The 18893-nt window shown below is 38.6% G+C and overlaps 1 protein-coding gene across 1 annotated transcript in view; it reads right to left on the reverse strand.

The window, feature by feature from the left end:
* The window catches only part of FRMPD4 (FERM and PDZ domain containing 4), a 614936-nt gene that overhangs the window by 42486 nt on the left and 553557 nt on the right, over positions 1 to 18893 (reverse strand). The window contains exons 5-7 of the mRNA XM_049767089.1: positions 17502 to 17547; positions 6774 to 6878; positions 4326 to 4433 (exon numbers count right to left, since the gene is read on the reverse strand). Of these exons, the coding sequence (XP_049623046.1) occupies positions 4326 to 4433; positions 6774 to 6878; positions 17502 to 17547 (259 nt within the window). The remainder of the gene's footprint in view (positions 1 to 4325; positions 4434 to 6773; positions 6879 to 17501; positions 17548 to 18893) is intronic.

The raw sequence follows: 18893 nt of genomic DNA on the forward strand, positions 1-18893 counted from the left end.
TTTCCCATGACCTCTAACCTTCTGAGCTCATAACCAGGAGACAAGTGGCAGGAAAGGATCACCTATCAAGTAAGGTTTTTTGTTTCCAGACATACCCAGAATGCTCAGGGTTTTCTTCTGGCTCAGCACTCAGAAATTACTCCTCACAGTGCTTAGGGAATCCTGTGAGATGCCAGGGATAAAACAATAGGCAGTGTTCAAGGCAAGTCCCCGACCTATTGCACCAATCACTCCAGCCCTCAAATAATATGGTTCAACTTAGAAAGGGTAGCAACAGATGGTACTAGTTAACCCTACTTTTCCAAATGGAGGGGAGATGACATTTAAATCATGGCTCTGCAAGGGGTCAGCTGTGTGCTGGCTGCATGCCAAGTCAGCCTGCTATCTCTTTCTGTAAACCTGCTTTGACTAGTTATATCAACTCACTGTGCTCCATGGATGCTTTCTTGCCCTTCGACAACAGGCTTGAGTTATTGCAACAGACACTGAGTGGCCCATGAAGTCTAAAATATTAAGGCTGCCTCCTGGCCTACTTTTCTTTAGGCACATGTGCAAGTGAAAAGACTTTTAATCCTAGTTCTGCTAGGTAACAGTCATATAGTTTAGGGCAAATGATTTATTTACCTTTTAACTATTTCAGTTTATTCACTCTATTGATAGAGTAATATAATGTACCTGCCTCTAAAGAAATATAAGGATATCATTCATATATGGAAACTATTTATTATAGCACTTTTGATAAATAATTGGTTTACTAGAACAATGTGTTAGTTTTTCTTTTAAATCCCTGAGGAAGGAGAAAAAAGAGCAAGACTTGTTAGCAGTTCGCCCAAGGATTAAACACTTATGAACCAAAAGGTATTCTGGCCATAAACCTGTTGGCTGTAATGGAAAATGAATGCCCTCAACCACTACCTTTTTCAGATACTTAAAGCTTATAAATTATTTCCTTTCAAGAGAATCTCTAACATATGCTAAACAAATGCACAGAGCAGAGGTTTTCAACTTGGAACATTTTTGCCCACAGTAACATTTGATCATTTCTGGAGACATTTGTGTTCTCAAAATGGGATTAGGGATGCTACTGCCACTGAGGAATACTGCTAAACATGTTATAAAGCATACAACAACTCCCACAACAGTTCTAGAGTGAAGTGCTCACCAGCTTAAGAGTTTTTTCCTTTACTTATAATTTTGAGTTTTATATTCTTCTCGGTAGGCCTCTTTCAATTTCCTGAGGCCTATTTAAAATAAAGATCTACATACCACCCACCACCAAAAAGCACTCAGTAGAATTGCTTTGACTTTATTGAATTTTATAAAAAGATTCTCTGTTTCATAATTTTTGCTTGAGGCCCAGAAAGGAAAAGACAAAATCAGCCTTTGTGTGAAAACACATACCTTAGAAAAGATTTGCTGGAATTCCCAGAAAGGACACTGGAAAAATCAATATCAATAGTTTTTCCCCCCATTGTGACTCTGTAGCAAGAACTTAGGCAATTTTTATGAAACAGTGTCATATTTCTTTTATAACTATACTCTTTCTATTTTTCACCTACCAGCCAGTGTCTCTTGTGATAATAAGGCTGCTAGGTACAAGATAAGATAACTTTAATTTGCTGCAAGCTCTGCATTGCTCCCTGTCTTTTCATTGCCTTTTGCAATCCTTAGGGAAATCAGACTTAGTTTAGTGCAAGTTCCTATAATAAAGAGGCCAGAGGGAATTCACAACATAGTTCTTTTCTAAATTTATATTTATTTCTGCTAAGAAACATAAACGTATTTTCTTTATCTATATTTTCAGGTGGGGAATGAGACCCTATGGCCAAGAGCTTATTTTTAGTCATCTCATGACACAGAACAAGGTCATAATGTCATATAGCTCCATGGGTTAGATCAGTGAGTCAAATCTAGCCATGACTGATCATTTATATAATATCAGTGTAGTAACAGATTAATATTGCTAAAAGAAATATTTGATTCTATTCCTGACTCTTAGGAGGTATCTTCTAAATTATCAGAGAACAGTCCTAGTTGGAGTGACTCTGGCTACCTTGGATTACACTAGACCATCTATGTCCAAAATATGATTTTTTTAACTTTGTAATTTTGACTGAGGACCTTAGACATGTGGTATCATCTTGATTTTTGGAGGCAATAAAAATGAGTGTCAATTAAACTCTGAAAGTGGGCCAGAGTGATAGTACAATGGGTAAGGCTCTTGTCATGCATGTAGCTGACCCAGGTTCAATCCCTGATAGCCCTTATGAGTACTGCAAGAAGTGATTCCTGAGTGCAGAGCCAGGGATAACTCCTCAGCTTTGCTGGGAGTGTCCCCATAACAAATAAAACAAAACTCAAACTCTCTGAATTTGAAGGCTTGGGGGACCTTCCATTGTTAGTAGTCCTGACTGTATACTGTTGTATATTATTACTGAGAAAATATACTGTGTGTATGAGTCTACCAAGTCCACTAGAAGTCCTATGCTTGATTTCCACTGCCTTATGCACTTTCCGCTATTACTTATTTTAATTAGTCACTTATTTTTGTGATGCTGAAGATTGAACCTAGGGCCTTACATGCAAGGCAAATATCTACCACTGAGCTACATCCCCGTCCCCTACTGTTGATTTTATTCTGTATTCTTGCTGCAATAAACTGTAACTGTGAGTATAATAAATAGTTGGCTAAATAGTTAACAGAGTCGATAACTGTTACAGAGAAGAAAGAGTTCACAAAGCCTCAAATATTTATTCTTATATCTTTTTCAGAAAGTCTGTTGACTCCTAGATTAGTTTATCAATATTTAGAATGTCTCACAATAAATTGATTTGAGTAGGAATATAGGAAAAGGACATTTTATATCATTACCATTTAAAAGAATCAGTCTTCCAACAACAACAGAATCAAAATCCAAACTACAACAAGCTAGACACAGAGGGGGGCAAAGATTTGTAATCCACTTTGGTCAAAATGAAAATTATTTAATTAAAAAAAAAAGAATCAGTCTTGTAAAAAGGAAATTAATATTTCACCTGAAAATGATTTAAGGATGATTTAAGCGTTTCATCATTAATCTACTAATATTGTCTGCTCATTACCTGCTAAATCACTACCTACCTAAAGCAATTCAAAACAAGCTGCTTATTGACATTATGACAATAGAAATGTGCATTGAGTGAGACATGCTTCCACCCATGAGGTTTATGATGATCGATCTACACCCCCCCCAGAATTAGTAGTTGACTATTGCTAGACATTTCAAGCACCCTGCTGATATTCACTTGATATATTATTGTGCAGATTGTTACTAGGTGCTTCTTTAACCTCAAAATAATTTCTACTGTGCTATATGAAGAAAGTCTATTTTAGGTGGATGGAGAGAGAGCAATCAATTTCGAAGCATCCTTTTGTACAATCAAAAAGATAATATACACCATTTTGCCCCTGGAAGGAAACATGGGGAACTCATAGGCTTAGATACCCTTCATGTAAATCTTGCCTGTGACCCTGAAAGAATAGGATTGTATTGGGGGTCTCTTCATTTTCATCCTTTTCCTAAGAAGCATGACTCATTTCTGCCTTTTATTGGGTTGTTTTCCTGACACTGGTTATAGTAATTAAAAGTGAATATTATCTTTACTATTTTTTTTTTGCTGGACACCAAACTAGCAGATATTCAATTAACAGCCAACATCTTAATCTTCTTGGCGAGTGACATTGTTGAGAAGTCATGCTGGCTTTGGGCAGGGTGCCAAGCCTTCTCGGGTGCCAGGCATGCTATTGTAATTAATCTGCAGTTGCATTAAAATGACGAGCCCTTGTTTCTTCACTGATATCCTATTATAGTGTTTATTATAGTGTTTTGTTTTGCATCCAGGCACATACATACACAGTAGAAGTTTCATAGTTTAAGCCTTGTGCTGATAAAGATTCCCATGCTCCCCTTTTCAGTGGCTACAAAAAAATCTCAGAATCAGGTATATCTTTTTTATTTTATTTATTTTTATTTATTTATTTTTGGTTTTTGGGCCACACCCGATGACACTCAAGGGTTACTCCTGGCTATGCGCTCGGAAATAGCTCCTGGCTTGGGAGAACATATGGGATGTCCGGAGATCGAACTACAGTCCGTTCTAGGCAAGCTTTACCGCTTGTGCCACCACTCCGGCCCCTAGAATCAGGTATATCTAAGAGATGGTACTCCCATAGCATAAAGTGAGACTTTATACTTTCATACTTTTTCAAGACTTTATCCTTTTTACTTTCATACTTTTTCAAAACTTCATACTTTCTGTGGAAAGAGGGGAGGAGCTCCACTTACCTTGATGGAGGTGCTGCAGTCAAAGCGAAATGATTTGGTCTGTCCATTTTCCAGATAGACTTTCAGAACATTTGGCATAAAAAGAAGAGAATTGTCCTTAACAGTTTCCTGTTTAACCCAAAAAAGGGAAGGTATCAGTTAGTTGAACTAGAATTCTGTTCTCTTCAGTGGCACCTTATTCCAATCATAGCATAAGGAAACAACTGAATTCTCCAAGGCCGGGTGTCCCTTTGGTGAGAATTGAGTTTGGTTGTTCCCAGCAATATTCTTTTTCTGGCTGTAAATAATTCATTTGTTTCAAATAAAAGACATTTTTTTTATCAAGAACAATTAGCTCAGTGCCCCCAAGTGTCAAGGTTTTTTTTTTTACCAGAAACTACATACTCACGAATGTTGGGAATGAGTTGTTGGGAATGAGTAGTGTTGGGAATGAGCATCCCAGACTAACAAAATAGCATGTCTAAAGAAGAACAAAGACTATCAATAATGATGTTTAATTTGATGCCCATTGGTTCTGGGCAAGGCCAGGAAAGTAAATCACAAGTATCAATGATCTTCAAGTGTAAACTTATTTTACAATAGGATTTTTAAACCCATTTAACAAAAGGCAATAAAAGGAATGGATTCATGTGTTAAAAGCATTATACTAAGTCTACAAAAACAGATCTCAATTTAGCAATTCTTTAGAGTTGCCTAGAAACATGATCAGAGGAAATGGAAGTAGAGAGAGATAAAGAGGAAGGGGCTGGGAAGAAGGCCCATAGAGTGAGTTCTGTGAATCTTTGGTGTGAGCTGCGTTCTGCACACACAAAGCCACAGAAGTCGAGGGGAACTCAACAACCATGAAACCATTTGTTCTTTGATCGGCAGATAAAGAAAATGAAGATGAGATGCTCAGAGATTTGCTACTGTCCTGCCTTGCCCATAGAAATTTAGGTCCTAAGTGGTCCCATAACAGTCTGTACTTTTTGCATACAAGTCTCCTAAGTTCCCTCCCCTCTTTTCTTTCAACTCTATCGAATATCTGACATGATTTACCTGCTTCTCAAATCACCGAGTCCATAAGAATTAACACACAATGTGTCAGAAGCACAGATAAGGAAGGCAATGAAATTGTTCACAAAAGGTTGAAGGGGTATCCTGGGATTGAATATCCCTCCCACACACAGATCTGTAGAGAGGCATGTAAGAATTGTCCACGTAGACAACTGAACCTCATCCCTTCCTCATAATCCATGCCTCCAAGTGCTCCTTTCTTTCTAGGCACTAAGTACCACTTTCACAGATGCTTCTAGATTCATCTTCTATCTACTAATGACCTAATATCATGCTTGAAAGCTTGAGAAAGAAAGAAGTTTCAGAGAACCTTCTGGGATACAGTTCTTCTTATAATCTTAAACTAAAGTCTTGTTGAGCTCCCTACAATGGATATCAATGTGGCCTCTCTGAGGGCTGAGAACTACTAAAGAGGGCAGAATAGGTCATGGGGAATGGCAGGGATAGGGATGATGATAGGGTGGACCAGAAGATAAATTGCTCCCAGCACAGCACAGTACCAACTTTGGGTCCCTCACACAAACATCACAATTGGAGAGAAACAGGGCAGTAAGTTAGAGCTAGTAGACATTTGGAACACAAATGTGTTGCTTATGATGCACAAGCCTGTACCTTTAATTCAGATCTAGCACACCCTTAGAAAAGGGCCCTTGACCCAAAAGGAGCATGTTGTAGAGGATTTCTGTCCTGGAAGTGGATTTAGTGACACTCACAACATACTCAAGCCCAAGTTACAAAATCTGGCATTCTTCAAAGGTCCAAAAATATTAGTGATCATGATGATAAATTCTAAAAATAAAAACATCATGGTGCATATGTGGATATATATGGAAACTGAAAATGAAGCATTCTCTGGATATTAGCATTATTCATTTTGAAGATATGCTTAAGCAGACATAATTTCTATCAAGACCTATTGATGGAGACTGGGTAATATTCCTTTATTTCTGGTTGAATATATGAAACTTCCCCATAATTTACAACTCATTTGTTCTTTTGATGACTTGAAAGAATAGAATATTTCTGTATAGGAAAAATTAGGGGTAAGAACATAATACCTTTCTTGAAATTCATAAAGGGACTTATGGGGAAGAACGCTAGTCGGCAGAATAGTCAAAGATAGGAGAAAGTGTCAGAGTCATATTTTACTCAATATGGGTGCAATGCCAGTGATCTCAAACCAATTTTCTTGCAAAGTATTCCAGTCTCTTAACAGTAAAATATTCAAGGAAAACTACCACGATTCTCGAGGTATTGGTGATCTCTTAAACCCTTAACAAACCTGAGACTTGGCATCTCTCTAAAAATCCATTAATCCCATTGAATGATCAATTGCATGGGGAACGCCCCATGCCCACTGACTGACCCACAAGTAGGCAACTGTCAACTCACCGACACTTGGCCATTGATGATGACCTCCTCAGAGAAGCGCACTTTGACTGGATTGGACTTTAATCTTGCTTTCTTGGCAGCACTAATAAATGCTGATTTTGGAGACTAGGAAATAGAAAACATTGGAGTTTATTATTGGTACTACAAGGAAGACCTCTTGTAATGCCTGTTTTCTATTCTCATTGACCCATAGATATAGTATTTTTTGCTAAATACAAAAATGCAAGCTACAAATAAAAAATAAATACAAAATTGTTGGATGCATAAAATACAATGTAGTTCTTGAAACCATGTCTATCATGCTTATAAAGTGGTGAGTTTTATTTAGCTACCAGATTATATCCTTATAGATTATGCACATATTCTTACTAAACATATTTTTAAAGATTCTTGTTTTACTGTATTATGAAAGCCATAATTCTTTTGTGGGGGCATATGTATGGGTTACACCCAGAAGTGCTCAGGAGCTAAATCCTGGCTCTACAATCACTTATTCTGGTGGTGTTGAGGATCACATTCTGCATTCCAGTCTTCCATGCTCTCTCTCTCTCTCTGACCCTTTCGTTTCCATTGGGAAACTACACTACACCTGGAGTAGTCAGTGGTGCTCAGGAGATCATGAAGTGCTAGAGATTAAATGCAAAGCATGTGTTCTACTCTTGGGTCCATTCCCAGCCTCCCAAGGATCTTTTCAGATGATTGGTATGAAAGATGAAAGCCTGTTTTGAATAAGGAGCTTTAGCACAATATGGAAAGTGAAAGATGGACACATTCAAGCATTGTATTTTGTGATGAGTTAATCATGAATTAACATTTTTAGAGAAGCAAAATAGTTTCTATTGAAATACATTTAGGGTATGTGAGGAGAGATACATGTTCATGAGAAAAGGGGCTTCTCCAGAGTGGGAAAAAAGTGCCCTATATATAAAAAGTGCATTTTTTATCAATCAGTTTATTTTTCACAGATACAGATAATAAGTCATTACTATTATAAAGTATATAATATTATAAATAATATATATTAATAATATATTATTTATAATATTATATAGTATTATGTAGTCATATATATGACTATTATAATAGCCATGACTATTATTATTACTAGGCAATAATACAATGATATTCTAGGAACATCTTGTAATCACTAGTGTATATACAGCTGTCTGATGTGTACAGTGAGAAGTGTATTCCTGAAATATGCACTCATCCCTATGCAGTGCATCTGAGCTCTCACAGGAAATGCCAAATGACTTCTACCCCTTTGAAATTGATCCCACTGGTGAGGATAAGTAAAGCATGGTAGAGTCATTCCTATATATTTTAGAGATGAATTAAAAGAGAAATAGATTCAAAGTCTATTGATGAACAGAGAAGCAAGATTAAGATGATAACCTATCCAAAGTGATGAGCAATTTATCACAATAGTTTAAGGTATGGGCAACATTATTCTTATACTTATTAGTAACATTTGTTCTCTTTTTATTTTTTTTAATTTTTATTTTGATCATAATGGGTTACATATCTTTCACAGTAGTATTTTAGGCAGATATTAACACTGAATCAGGGCAATACCCATCACGAAATTTGTCCTCCCCCCATCCCTGTTCCCTTCCCGCAACCATATCCCCACCATCATCCCCCGGGCTGCTAGAGTAGGTGGTCCCCTCTGTGTTTAGCTTACTATTAGTGATCATATATCTGTTTGGTCCTGGTACCCTCCCTTGTTTCCCCCTCTATTTGAGAGGCGGAGCTAGATAAATTGAGTTATCTGGTTTTGTTTGAAGGAAAGAAAAGCAATAGATTGGGGTATAAAATAAGAAAAAAAGTCAAATACGCTGAAAATGGCCAGAGTCCTTCTAGAGGCTTTCAACCTCAGTTTGAGAGAGGGTGTGAAAAAGGTAATCGAAACACCACAACAATAACAATACAGAAAGAAATATCAAATTAATTATCCAGTGAGCATTACAGCAATAAAAACAAGCAGCACACAATAGTCTCGGTTCTGAAATCAAATCACGCTGGAATGCAAAAAGAAAGAGAAAGATAAGATAAAATAAATTTAATGAGAGTGAGCAGAGCCATTGATCGTCCTAAAGTGAATATTAACATTTTAGATTTAGATATCATTATTATTCATAGCATATGAATATGTGGGTATATGAGCATGTAAGTACAGATGTTCATATATGTGCATACATGCATACATGTGTGCATGTAGGCAAGTGAGTGAATGCAGGCAAGAAAGCTCCCATACTTTATATGGCCCAAACCTGAGTTTAAAACGTTTGGATGTATTCAGTGGTTTTGTGATATTACTGGGTAAGGTAGACAGGAGACCCTTGCATACTATTGAAAGATGATTTCAGGTTCAGCTTCTTTGGATTCTATGATCCTCTCTTATTTGAAGGAGGGGCTGAATTACTGGGTTCTTTTTTCTCAGACAGAGGACACAATGGGAAAAATTGCACCACAGGAAGCTAGATCTAGGGACATACAGCCTTTGCAGTATTATTTTTGAAATTTGTCTTCATGTGAGGATTATGTGTGTTGCATAATTTTTATGAAGCCCTTTCAGAGAAGGATAGTCATGTGAGTACATGGTTCCTATGTTTCAAGCACCATTTGTTAATTTTCAAATGAATTCTATTCTCTGTTGTTTACAATATAGAAGCCAATATTTTGCTTGAGTCACACAATTGTTATTTTAGAGATCAATTATTAGCAGTTGCCTATGGTTCAATTTAGGGGTTTTTTTGGGTACTCTAGAACTAAGAGATTGAAGTTGAGGGTCTAAAATTCTAGTGACAAAATTCCAATTCAGCCTCTACCTTCTGTGTATTCCAATAGTCTCAAGGCACAGAAGCCAATTTGAGCATTCTATACTTTGAATTTCAAAAAAAATGAAAAGAAATTCCTCTCTTTGTCAAAAATATCTTAAAGTCAATTAAAAAATAATTCAATGAGATCCACAAGATGCGCTATGCCCATAGAATGGATTAGTGTTCAATCATAGAAAGTAATAGAATTCTGAGAAAAGGTGGTAACATAGATGAAAATATTGTTAAATGAAAGAAATTGGACACACAAAGTGTCATGTATTATTTGATTCCATTTAGTTGAAATGTCAAACTAGACAAATTCATAAACACTTAATGGTTACCAGGTATCCTTTTAGGGTGATGAAGAAGCATCTTTTAACTAGGTAGTTGTGATGTTCGCACAAATTTGTAGACATATTTAATGCTATAGGACTGTATTTCCTTGGACAGAATTGAGGTTACTAAGGGAGAGGGAGGAGAAATTTGGCAGACAACATTAACAATAGGTTAAAAAATTTACATTACATGGAAAAAGGTAAATTTGTTATGAGTGTTTTACTACAGTTAAAAATAAAACAGGGGGCCAAAGATAGAGTACAGTGGGTAAGGTGCTTCCTTGCACGCAGTTGAATAGGGCTCATTCTCAGCATCCCATATCGTCCCCAAAGCAAAGTCAGAAGTGATTCCTGATCAGAGAGCCAGGAATGACTGCAAAAATAAATGAAAATCACTGTTGTAAAACAAACAAACAAACAAACAAACAAAAAAAAACACGATAGGGCCCAGAGAGATAGCACAGTGGTGTTTGCCTTGCAAGCAGCCGATCCAGGACCAAAGGTGGTTGGTTACAATCCCGGTGTCCCATATGGTCCCTCGTGCCTGCCAGGAGCTATTTCTGAGCAGATAGCCAGGAGTAACCCCTGAGCACTGCCGGGTGTGGCCCAAAAACCAAAAAAAAAAAAAAAAAAACCCACGATAAAACACCAGTATAGGTAGTTCTAGAGTGTGCTGGGCTTTCAGAATGAAATAATCCTGGTTATTTCAAAGATTTTATCTCCAAGCTTCAACCTTGCATTGACACATTCTGTTTCAAGAGATTGGCTGCCTTCTTAGAAAACCAACAGTACTGCTCACCCCTCTCTGCAAAAATTCCCCTGAAAGGATTCTCCTCAAAACACAATAGCTTTGAACCTGCTTGACGAACTGTTTAGAGCCCAACTGATGAGATGATTTGGTGTTCTCTTCAGTATCCCTAATTCTGGGCCAGGACTAGGAGTGATTAATGGACAAATCAGACAGTAGTTTAATCATTTGCTTTTGATAAGCCTTTTTTTTTTGCTGAAGGGAAAACATTATTCTCTTTTAATGCTCTTTAAGCTGGCAATATTTATATTGGCACAATGAGCTTCACACAAGTGAAACGGCTGGAATAAAGCTCCCTAGAACAGACACTACTAATTAGGTGAGACATTTGAAGGTTGCCACACCCACTTTTGCCTTACTGGCAATTAAGGATTTGACTTACATTGGCACATTGTATAAAGTGCCAGCTATCGAGGTTCATTCTTCTAGGTATCTGAATTTCTTTTACTTTTGTTTGGCTTTTGGGCTACACCTATCAGTATTCAGTGCTCTGCACTCAAGGATCACACCTGCAAAGCTCAGGGGACCACACGTGGTGCTGAGAATCAAACCTGAGTTACCTGTGAGCAAGGCACCTGCTGATTCATTATTCTATGTATCTGAATTTGTAAGTGAGAATATTTACCATCTCTTTCCACAATATAATCCGTTGCTTTGATTAAAAAATCACATCTTATTTTTTGAGGACGTATACACACCATAGTTCATTGCTGCAATGAATATAGGAGCTAAGATATGGAATCAATCTAGATGTATAAATGATAGATGGATGAATTATGAAGATGTGGTCTTTAGGTACAATGGAATACTATGCAGCAAGGAATGACTAAATCAAGCAATTTGTTGCAACCTGCTTGGAACTGGAAGATCTCACGTTGAGTGAGGGAAGCCAGAAGAAGAAAGACAAACACAGGAAGATCTCAATTATCTGTTATATAGAATAACTGGATGAAGACATGTAATGGAGTAAAGGGTCAATACCTAGATCATCCTTGACCCTGGAGCTTAAGGAAGAAAAGGCTAGAGAAGTAAAGAAATCAAGACAGGAAAGAAGATGAGAAGGAGAAGTAATCAGGGAACAGGGACTGGGCTTCAGTTATATTGGGGATGTCAATGGCTATAAAATATATATTATTTTATTTAATTTTAATTTTCTTTTGGTTTTTGGGTCACACCCGGCAGTACTCAGGGGTTACTCCTGGCTCCATGCTCAGAAATCACTCCTGGCAGGCTCGGGGGACCATATGGGATGCCGGGATTCGAACCAATGATCTTCTGCACGAAAGGCAAACGCCTTACCTCCGTGCTATCTCTCCGGCCCCTACATATTATTTTAAGGGGATGAAAAGATATTACAGCAGGTAGGGAATTTGGTTGTATTGGGGATGTTGTACCGGTAACATACATATTATTTTAAAGTCATGGCTATAACATACATATTATTTCAGGAGGATGAAAAGATATTACAGCAGGTAGAGAATTTGCCTTGCATATGTGCAACACAGGTTTGAAACCCAGCATCCTACATGGTTCCCCAAGCATGGCCAGGAGTGATCTTTAAGCACAGAGCCAGGAGTAAGTCCTGAGCACCACCAGATATGGCCCTAAACCAAATATTAATAAAATCACATATTATTTTAAACATATTTTAAAGTCAATTGCTGGGATAAAAGTCTAAGAATCAAAAATAGTTCATTTTTTCTTATTTTGATCCTGTGACTAGTTGCCATAATGGAAAAACTTTGTAGAAATTACTTTCTGAGTGTTGGAGTGATACTATAAAGGGAAAGATTTACCCTTGTTCACCTCAGTTTGGCACACAGTAGCAGGTAAATACTGCCAGCAGTGACTCCTGAGCACAGAGCCAAAGTAAGACCTGAGTACCACCAGGTATGGTCCAAATTATTATTACTTTATGACAATAAAACATAACTCTCCAAATTTGAATCTTACGAAATGAGAATCAATGAAGTAATGATTTCTTCCTCTGGCTCTAGTTATTTCAGGTACATGGGAGATGCCAAACAGTCTGGACTGCTTCTGGAACACATTTCATTATGGCTCAAAAATCATAAAACATCCACCAAACCAAAGAAAATAATTCTTAGCAAACTTCAGAACATAAGTACTGATCCCAAGCATTTCATATCCTGTGGTGGAAATGATAAGTAATTACCATTTAAAAATTATCAGATTCCTCTGCTATTAATTTTAAGATTCAAAATCCTCTAATCTACCCCTGTTCCACTTTAGAGATTGACTATTGCTAAGTAGGTCCAATAGATGAGTGTCATGTCCCTGATGTCTTAGATGTTCTTAGAAGTCACCAGAACACCAGAACACCACTTGAAAAATTATAGAGAGAGATTCATTTCTGAATCTAAAGTCGGAAGTCCTGGACATAAGTATTTGGTGACAACTAGCTAGCTCATAGTCACTGGCTGGTTTAGTTGGGAGTCTGCTTTTCCCCACTTCAAATGCTGCTCAAAGCAGACCCTAAGACAAAAAGGTAGTTGACTTAGGGGTGAAGCTGAGGTAGTTGAGAGGGGAAAGGGTAACAGGGAGAGGAGAAAGTCACTGAAGCATTCAGATTTAAGTTAGGCACCACTGCAAGCAATTTGAGCTTAGTGCAACAGAATCTTGGGGAAATATGGCAGACCTTAGTCCTCATGATTGTTATATTGCCCAAAGAGAAAAAGTGAGTGAGTAGGGGGAAACATATCTATTATTCCCTGCCAGTTGGTCCGCTGTTCTGAGACTGACAATTCCTCTACACATCATGCCTGTTCTATGAGCATGATCATAGGACTAAGAAAAGCTCACAGGTGAACAGTCTGTATTCTCGGTTGTAAATTTTGCTGAAATTCTCACACTGGCCAAGGGACTCAAACAGTGTCCATCGCACTGGAACTATTGTTGCACTTAGGAATACGACTTAACTCACAGCACACTGAATTGGAGTTGGATAATCTACAACAAACTGTATAAGTGGGGACCAGTTACCCTAGCATCCTAGGAGGTAAAAGAGGGAGAAGTGGGAAATGCTGGGAAAAGGGATGGAGGGAGGACAACACTGGTGGTGAGAATTCCCCTTATTCATTATCACTATGTACCTTAAATATTACTCTGAAAGATTTGTAAGTCACTTTGGCCACAATAAAAATTAAAAAAGGAGGTTCTAAAGACTTTAAAAACTCTGTTTCAGTATGATAGACTTGGAAAGTTCTGGAACGTGAGAACAGAGCACATGAAAAATTAAAGGGCTCGCCAAGAAAGACAGTTAATGAAAAAATGGTAACAGTACAAGGGAAATAAAGTGTGTTCACAGAAGATAAATTCATGAGTAACCTTTGGTAATTCCAGCTGGAGGAAATACTGCTAGATATGGTTAAAAATTAATATAGTCAACTATGTTTTGCAGAATTATTTATAACTGAAAAAACACTAAAGATGGTATCAAGAGCTCAATGATATGGTGTAGCTTAAGTAAATCTTGATTTAATGTAATGTTTTAGTGCATTTTAAATGATGCTTATAAGCGATTCTTTATGGCACAGGAAAATAATTATGATATACTAAGTGCAAGAAGAATAAGGCTGGATATACAATATGCTCTCAATTACTGACGAGGCAGAAAACAAAACACTGGGAGGAAATAGGCTGAATGTTTACACTGGTTGTCGCTAAAGAAAAATGTGCTGACACAGGTTTTTCCGTTTTTGTACTTCCTTCTATACATGCAGCACTCCCTCTTTCTAAGAAATAAAGTAAACAAGATGACAGTAAACAAGATAGATAATACTAATATCAATAATTATTTCTTATTTAAGAATTTCAGTTTTATAGGGCTGTCCTACCAGTCCCCCAACCCCCAACAAGTGCCTCACCAGAGATGAGGTATGCTGGGGATTCCCCATACTACATTCCACATTTTACATGGAATATACCAAGAAGGCCTAAACAATGCGTTGTCTTGATTGCATTGTGTTATACAGAATAAATAGCACATAAAAAGGACTGGCCAGCACACTGCAAAGAAATTCATATGGTCCTTGAGAATAATTAGCAAAAAAGGAAACCCAATAATTTCTCAAAAAACAATTTGCTTATAAGACAATTCAGATGCAAATATCTAAGGAAAACTTTGCAGTCTCTTCTCTCCATGGTGCTTGGTTCTACAGTGAATGTTAAATAACTTTTGGATTTCAGCATTTTGGACTGGATTAGGAAGAAAAAGTATCAGGTGGAAAAAGAGTTTCCAAGCACAAATAACTTGACTCCCAAATGACCATGACCACTTAACAATCCCTGGAGACAGCTTTGGTTGTCCACTGGGAAGACACACTGAAAGGGATCAGGTATATGGAGACCAAGATGATGCAGTGTCCCTCAGTACCAGGACAGCTCTCTGTGAGGGAACACTCTTTCACAGCGCCAAGCAGAATTGTCCTGAGACTGGAAGGGGCTGAAGGGGCTGGGCCAAGCTCTGTGGAGCTGGTGGATGAAATAAGAGGCTGCAATTTCAGGAGGGAATGGCTGGTGCAAAGCTAATCAGAGATAATCAGAGATAATTTCTAATAACTGAGCAGCAGGGGAAGGAATCTGAGGTGTGAGCCATTAGCCATGAGGACATATAACACTTGCTCTTAAATGCTGCGGCAATATTTTGACTTTCAGGCTAGTACTTGAAAGCCCAGAAAAAATCCAGACTACCTATCTCTTCTAGGGGTTTTCTCAAATAACTGAGAATAATGAGTATTACATGAGTAATAAGTCAGGCCACAAGACACACCCCTTAACGTCAACGCAAACTCACCTCTTTTCTCTACGTTTACTAACTAGGGCAAAAAAATTCCTCCCACCTGGTTTGGAGTGAAATGATTCTGATCTCGCCTGGTTAACAGAGGTGCAAGTGGGGAAAGAAAGTTCACAAAAGGTCGTGTCAGCTGGCAGCTTCATTAACAATGTATGCCAGTCACTTGCTCATTATAGATATCCATAGTGGCTTTACGCAAGTGCATTGATCTCTTGCAAAGAAATGAAGTCCAGAGAAAGCTAAAGGAAGTGAGGGTAATAATTCCGTTAATGGAGCAGACCACATGCATTGGGAGTGGAAGGAATCATGAGCTCTTGGAGCAAGACAGCCTTGCATGAAATGCGGTCTGTCTACCTTCTTTGTACAACTGACCAGACTCCCTGCTAACGTGGTGCAGGAGGGAGATTTGTGCTCTTACTGGCGATTCAGTCTCAAATCTTAGTTCTCCTACATCCAGTTGTTGCCTCAGTTTTCACAGCAAAAATTGGGAGTGTGTGTGTATATCTGGGTTGCTGTGCCAAAGTGAAGGGATTTAAAGTGACAGTTCATATTAGAGGCTGGGAATAAGACCAGGGGTTAATGCACTTGCCTTACACACAGCTGACTCTAGTTCTATTCCTGGAATGTATGAGCACCGCTGCTGGGAGGGATCGACCTGGTGTGCTCCCACCCCAAATACTCATAAAAGTCACAGTTCATATTAAACTGAGCTTTTTCCCCCTTATCAGTAGTTTCACTGGATGGCATAATTTGCTATCTTGGTTAGTTTCTATTGTGATTTTATTAAAATCCTGAGAGTATTTTTTCCTCCCCCCACTTCCCTAAAGTGTCTATTTCATTATCTTTAGGAGGAAAATTCTACTAAAACAGGCTATAAAGAGCTAAGTCAGCAGATGGAGACTGGTACCCAGCTGAAGCGCAGTTCAATGAATGTAGAAATTTGAACTATAAGGTTAGACAGATTTGTAAGCTGGTGGGATTTTTGGCCACTCTAAGGGATGGTCTCACATGATACTGACGGTGACATTTGGGGAGGAAATCTGAAAGAATGCCCCTTGGCATTTTTTAAAATCTCAACGGACAACATAGGAAGTTCACAAGCAAAACCAAATTCGCAGAAAGAGGAAAAAAATAGGAGTTGACTAGGACTAAGGGTGGGAAAGAGATTCATTTTCTATGGGAATGAAGGATCTTAATGGGGGAGTGATGAAATTCTCCTCTGGCTGGTGGGAAAGGTTTCATACCCCACTGTATTTTTGAGAGAAATTCAGACTGAGAAGGGTGAATTTTATGGTATGCAAATTAAATAGTGATAAAACGGTTGGAAGAATCCTGGGACTGAAGGTGATAGGATTTTAATCACTACACCCTCCTGACCAAGGATGCTTAAATTCAATTCTGATTACTAGAATTTTCCCAAACCTACTGTCATAGGTCTCCCTGAAATGTCCAGGTTCCCACTATATTACTGAGCTAGGGTGAAGAATGTACAATTATGCTTCATGGCCCCATGATGCGATATTCCCACTGGGCTTTTGAATGAGCTAGAACCTAGGGCCTGACACAGGGAGGCCTATGCTTTTCCACTGAACACCATCCCTGCCCCCCTGGGCTTGCATTTCAGAAGTCTGGTCCTCAAGAAAGCCTTGAGTTTTGTGTCATTTCCAAATGCAAGTCACATGTAAAAGTACAAATGCACAAATACACAAATGCAAGTGGCAGAGCCAGTTGGAAACTCTTTCGAAAAGGTGCTGCTGGCTTTTCTCTCCAATGTCTGTGGGTCTGCCCTCACAGAGGAAAAGAGACAATTAATTGCGAGTTTTCAGCTCGAATGGTGCCGAGTGCAGGCTATTTTTCCTCTGCTGTTACTCATCATCTGTTTCCCTGCAGCGGGAGGAAACCGGAAGTCTGACAGCAGGGGCCGGCGCTTATGCATAGGACACTTACAGGGTAAGGCTGAATGACAGTGAGGAGTATCGATTCTTTGCAGCTTCTGTAAGAAAGAAAGAAAGAAAAAATATTCATGAAATGCACAGAACCAAGCCCCTAACATTGAGAATATTATTTTGGGAGGAAATGCGTGATGAACTGGCGACTTTTTTTTGACTTCTGAAGCAGAGTAAAGGATAAGTTCAGACCTGGGCTTTCAGACCACAGTAGAAAACCCAAACCCAGCCTTCAGCAAGGCCAAAAAGTCACTCAAGAGCTTGCCATGTGACTTACACTGGATGACTGCATCTGTGAGACTGAGCACAATGGAAGTAGCTGAGGACTAGCAGTTTGAGAAGGTTCCCTCATCAAGCAGTCTCTATTTTATTATTATTATTATTATTATTATTTATTATTATTATTATTATTATTATTTTGCTCTTTCCTGGGCTCCATCCTGACCTTCCTTTAGCTGCATATAGATGTCTCAAAGGATAACTCAAAAACTACCAATACATTAAACATTATTAGCACTGCATAATGAGAGAACAATGCCAAAATGCCGTTGTTAATGCCTGTGTCAAAGCAGATTCCCACCCCCAGCCAGCCTTATCACCCATCTTCGAGACTTCCTCTGCAGTCACTTCTACTATAGGGCCTCGCTAATTGCATCAGACAAGCCTCATTGTAGTTGAAAACAGAGCAAGGTTTATCTAATTTGTACCAAGTAACCCAAACCTTTCAAATACCCAAACCCTTGTGTGTTGGTCGGGGGAAATCATATTATGGGTGGTAGATTTTCTTCCTCCCTTCTTTTCTTTTTTTATCCTGAGTTAGAAAAAGGTCAGTTGCCACTTTACTGAAAGAAGCTGACTTTTAATCATGAGGCTGTAATTAATTACCTGCCTCTGAGATTTATGGCCCAAATGAATAAAGGAAGGGGTCTCTTTCAGGGCTGTTCTCTTGATGAGGCTAGTACAAATCATGTTTGTAGTCCTGTTGGCTGGGTTGGGCCCCTGTTCCATGGTTGCTTTCAGTGGTGCTTGGGGTAGACTCTAAGGTAAGGAGTGGGCTTGGGAGGAGAAACTTCAGTGGAACAGGGACAGAAAGCAGCAGAAGATTCTGGAAGATGATGGGCAAAGAACTACTCACTGTAGATGTAACCCATTTTCTCTCACAGGCCAGTTTCTGAGGCTTGGCAGGGTGCCCCAACCCTATCAGGGGTTCCTGATATGACATCAGTATTGTCAGATATAAAATCAGAGTGGCCAACTTAGCAAATAAGAACTGAATAGATGATCTAAACAATTACGCATTTCTGCTGAGTAGACATGTGTGGCAGTTCAGGGCAGTTGTCTGGCATCACTGAGCAAACTTGGTGTCACAAACACTGTGCTCCATCCATGCCAC

Source organism: Suncus etruscus, chromosome X, assembly GCF_024139225.1.
Source record: "Suncus etruscus isolate mSunEtr1 chromosome X, mSunEtr1.pri.cur, whole genome shotgun sequence".
In the NCBI taxonomy this organism is placed as follows: Eukaryota; Metazoa; Chordata; class Mammalia; order Eulipotyphla; family Soricidae; genus Suncus; species Suncus etruscus.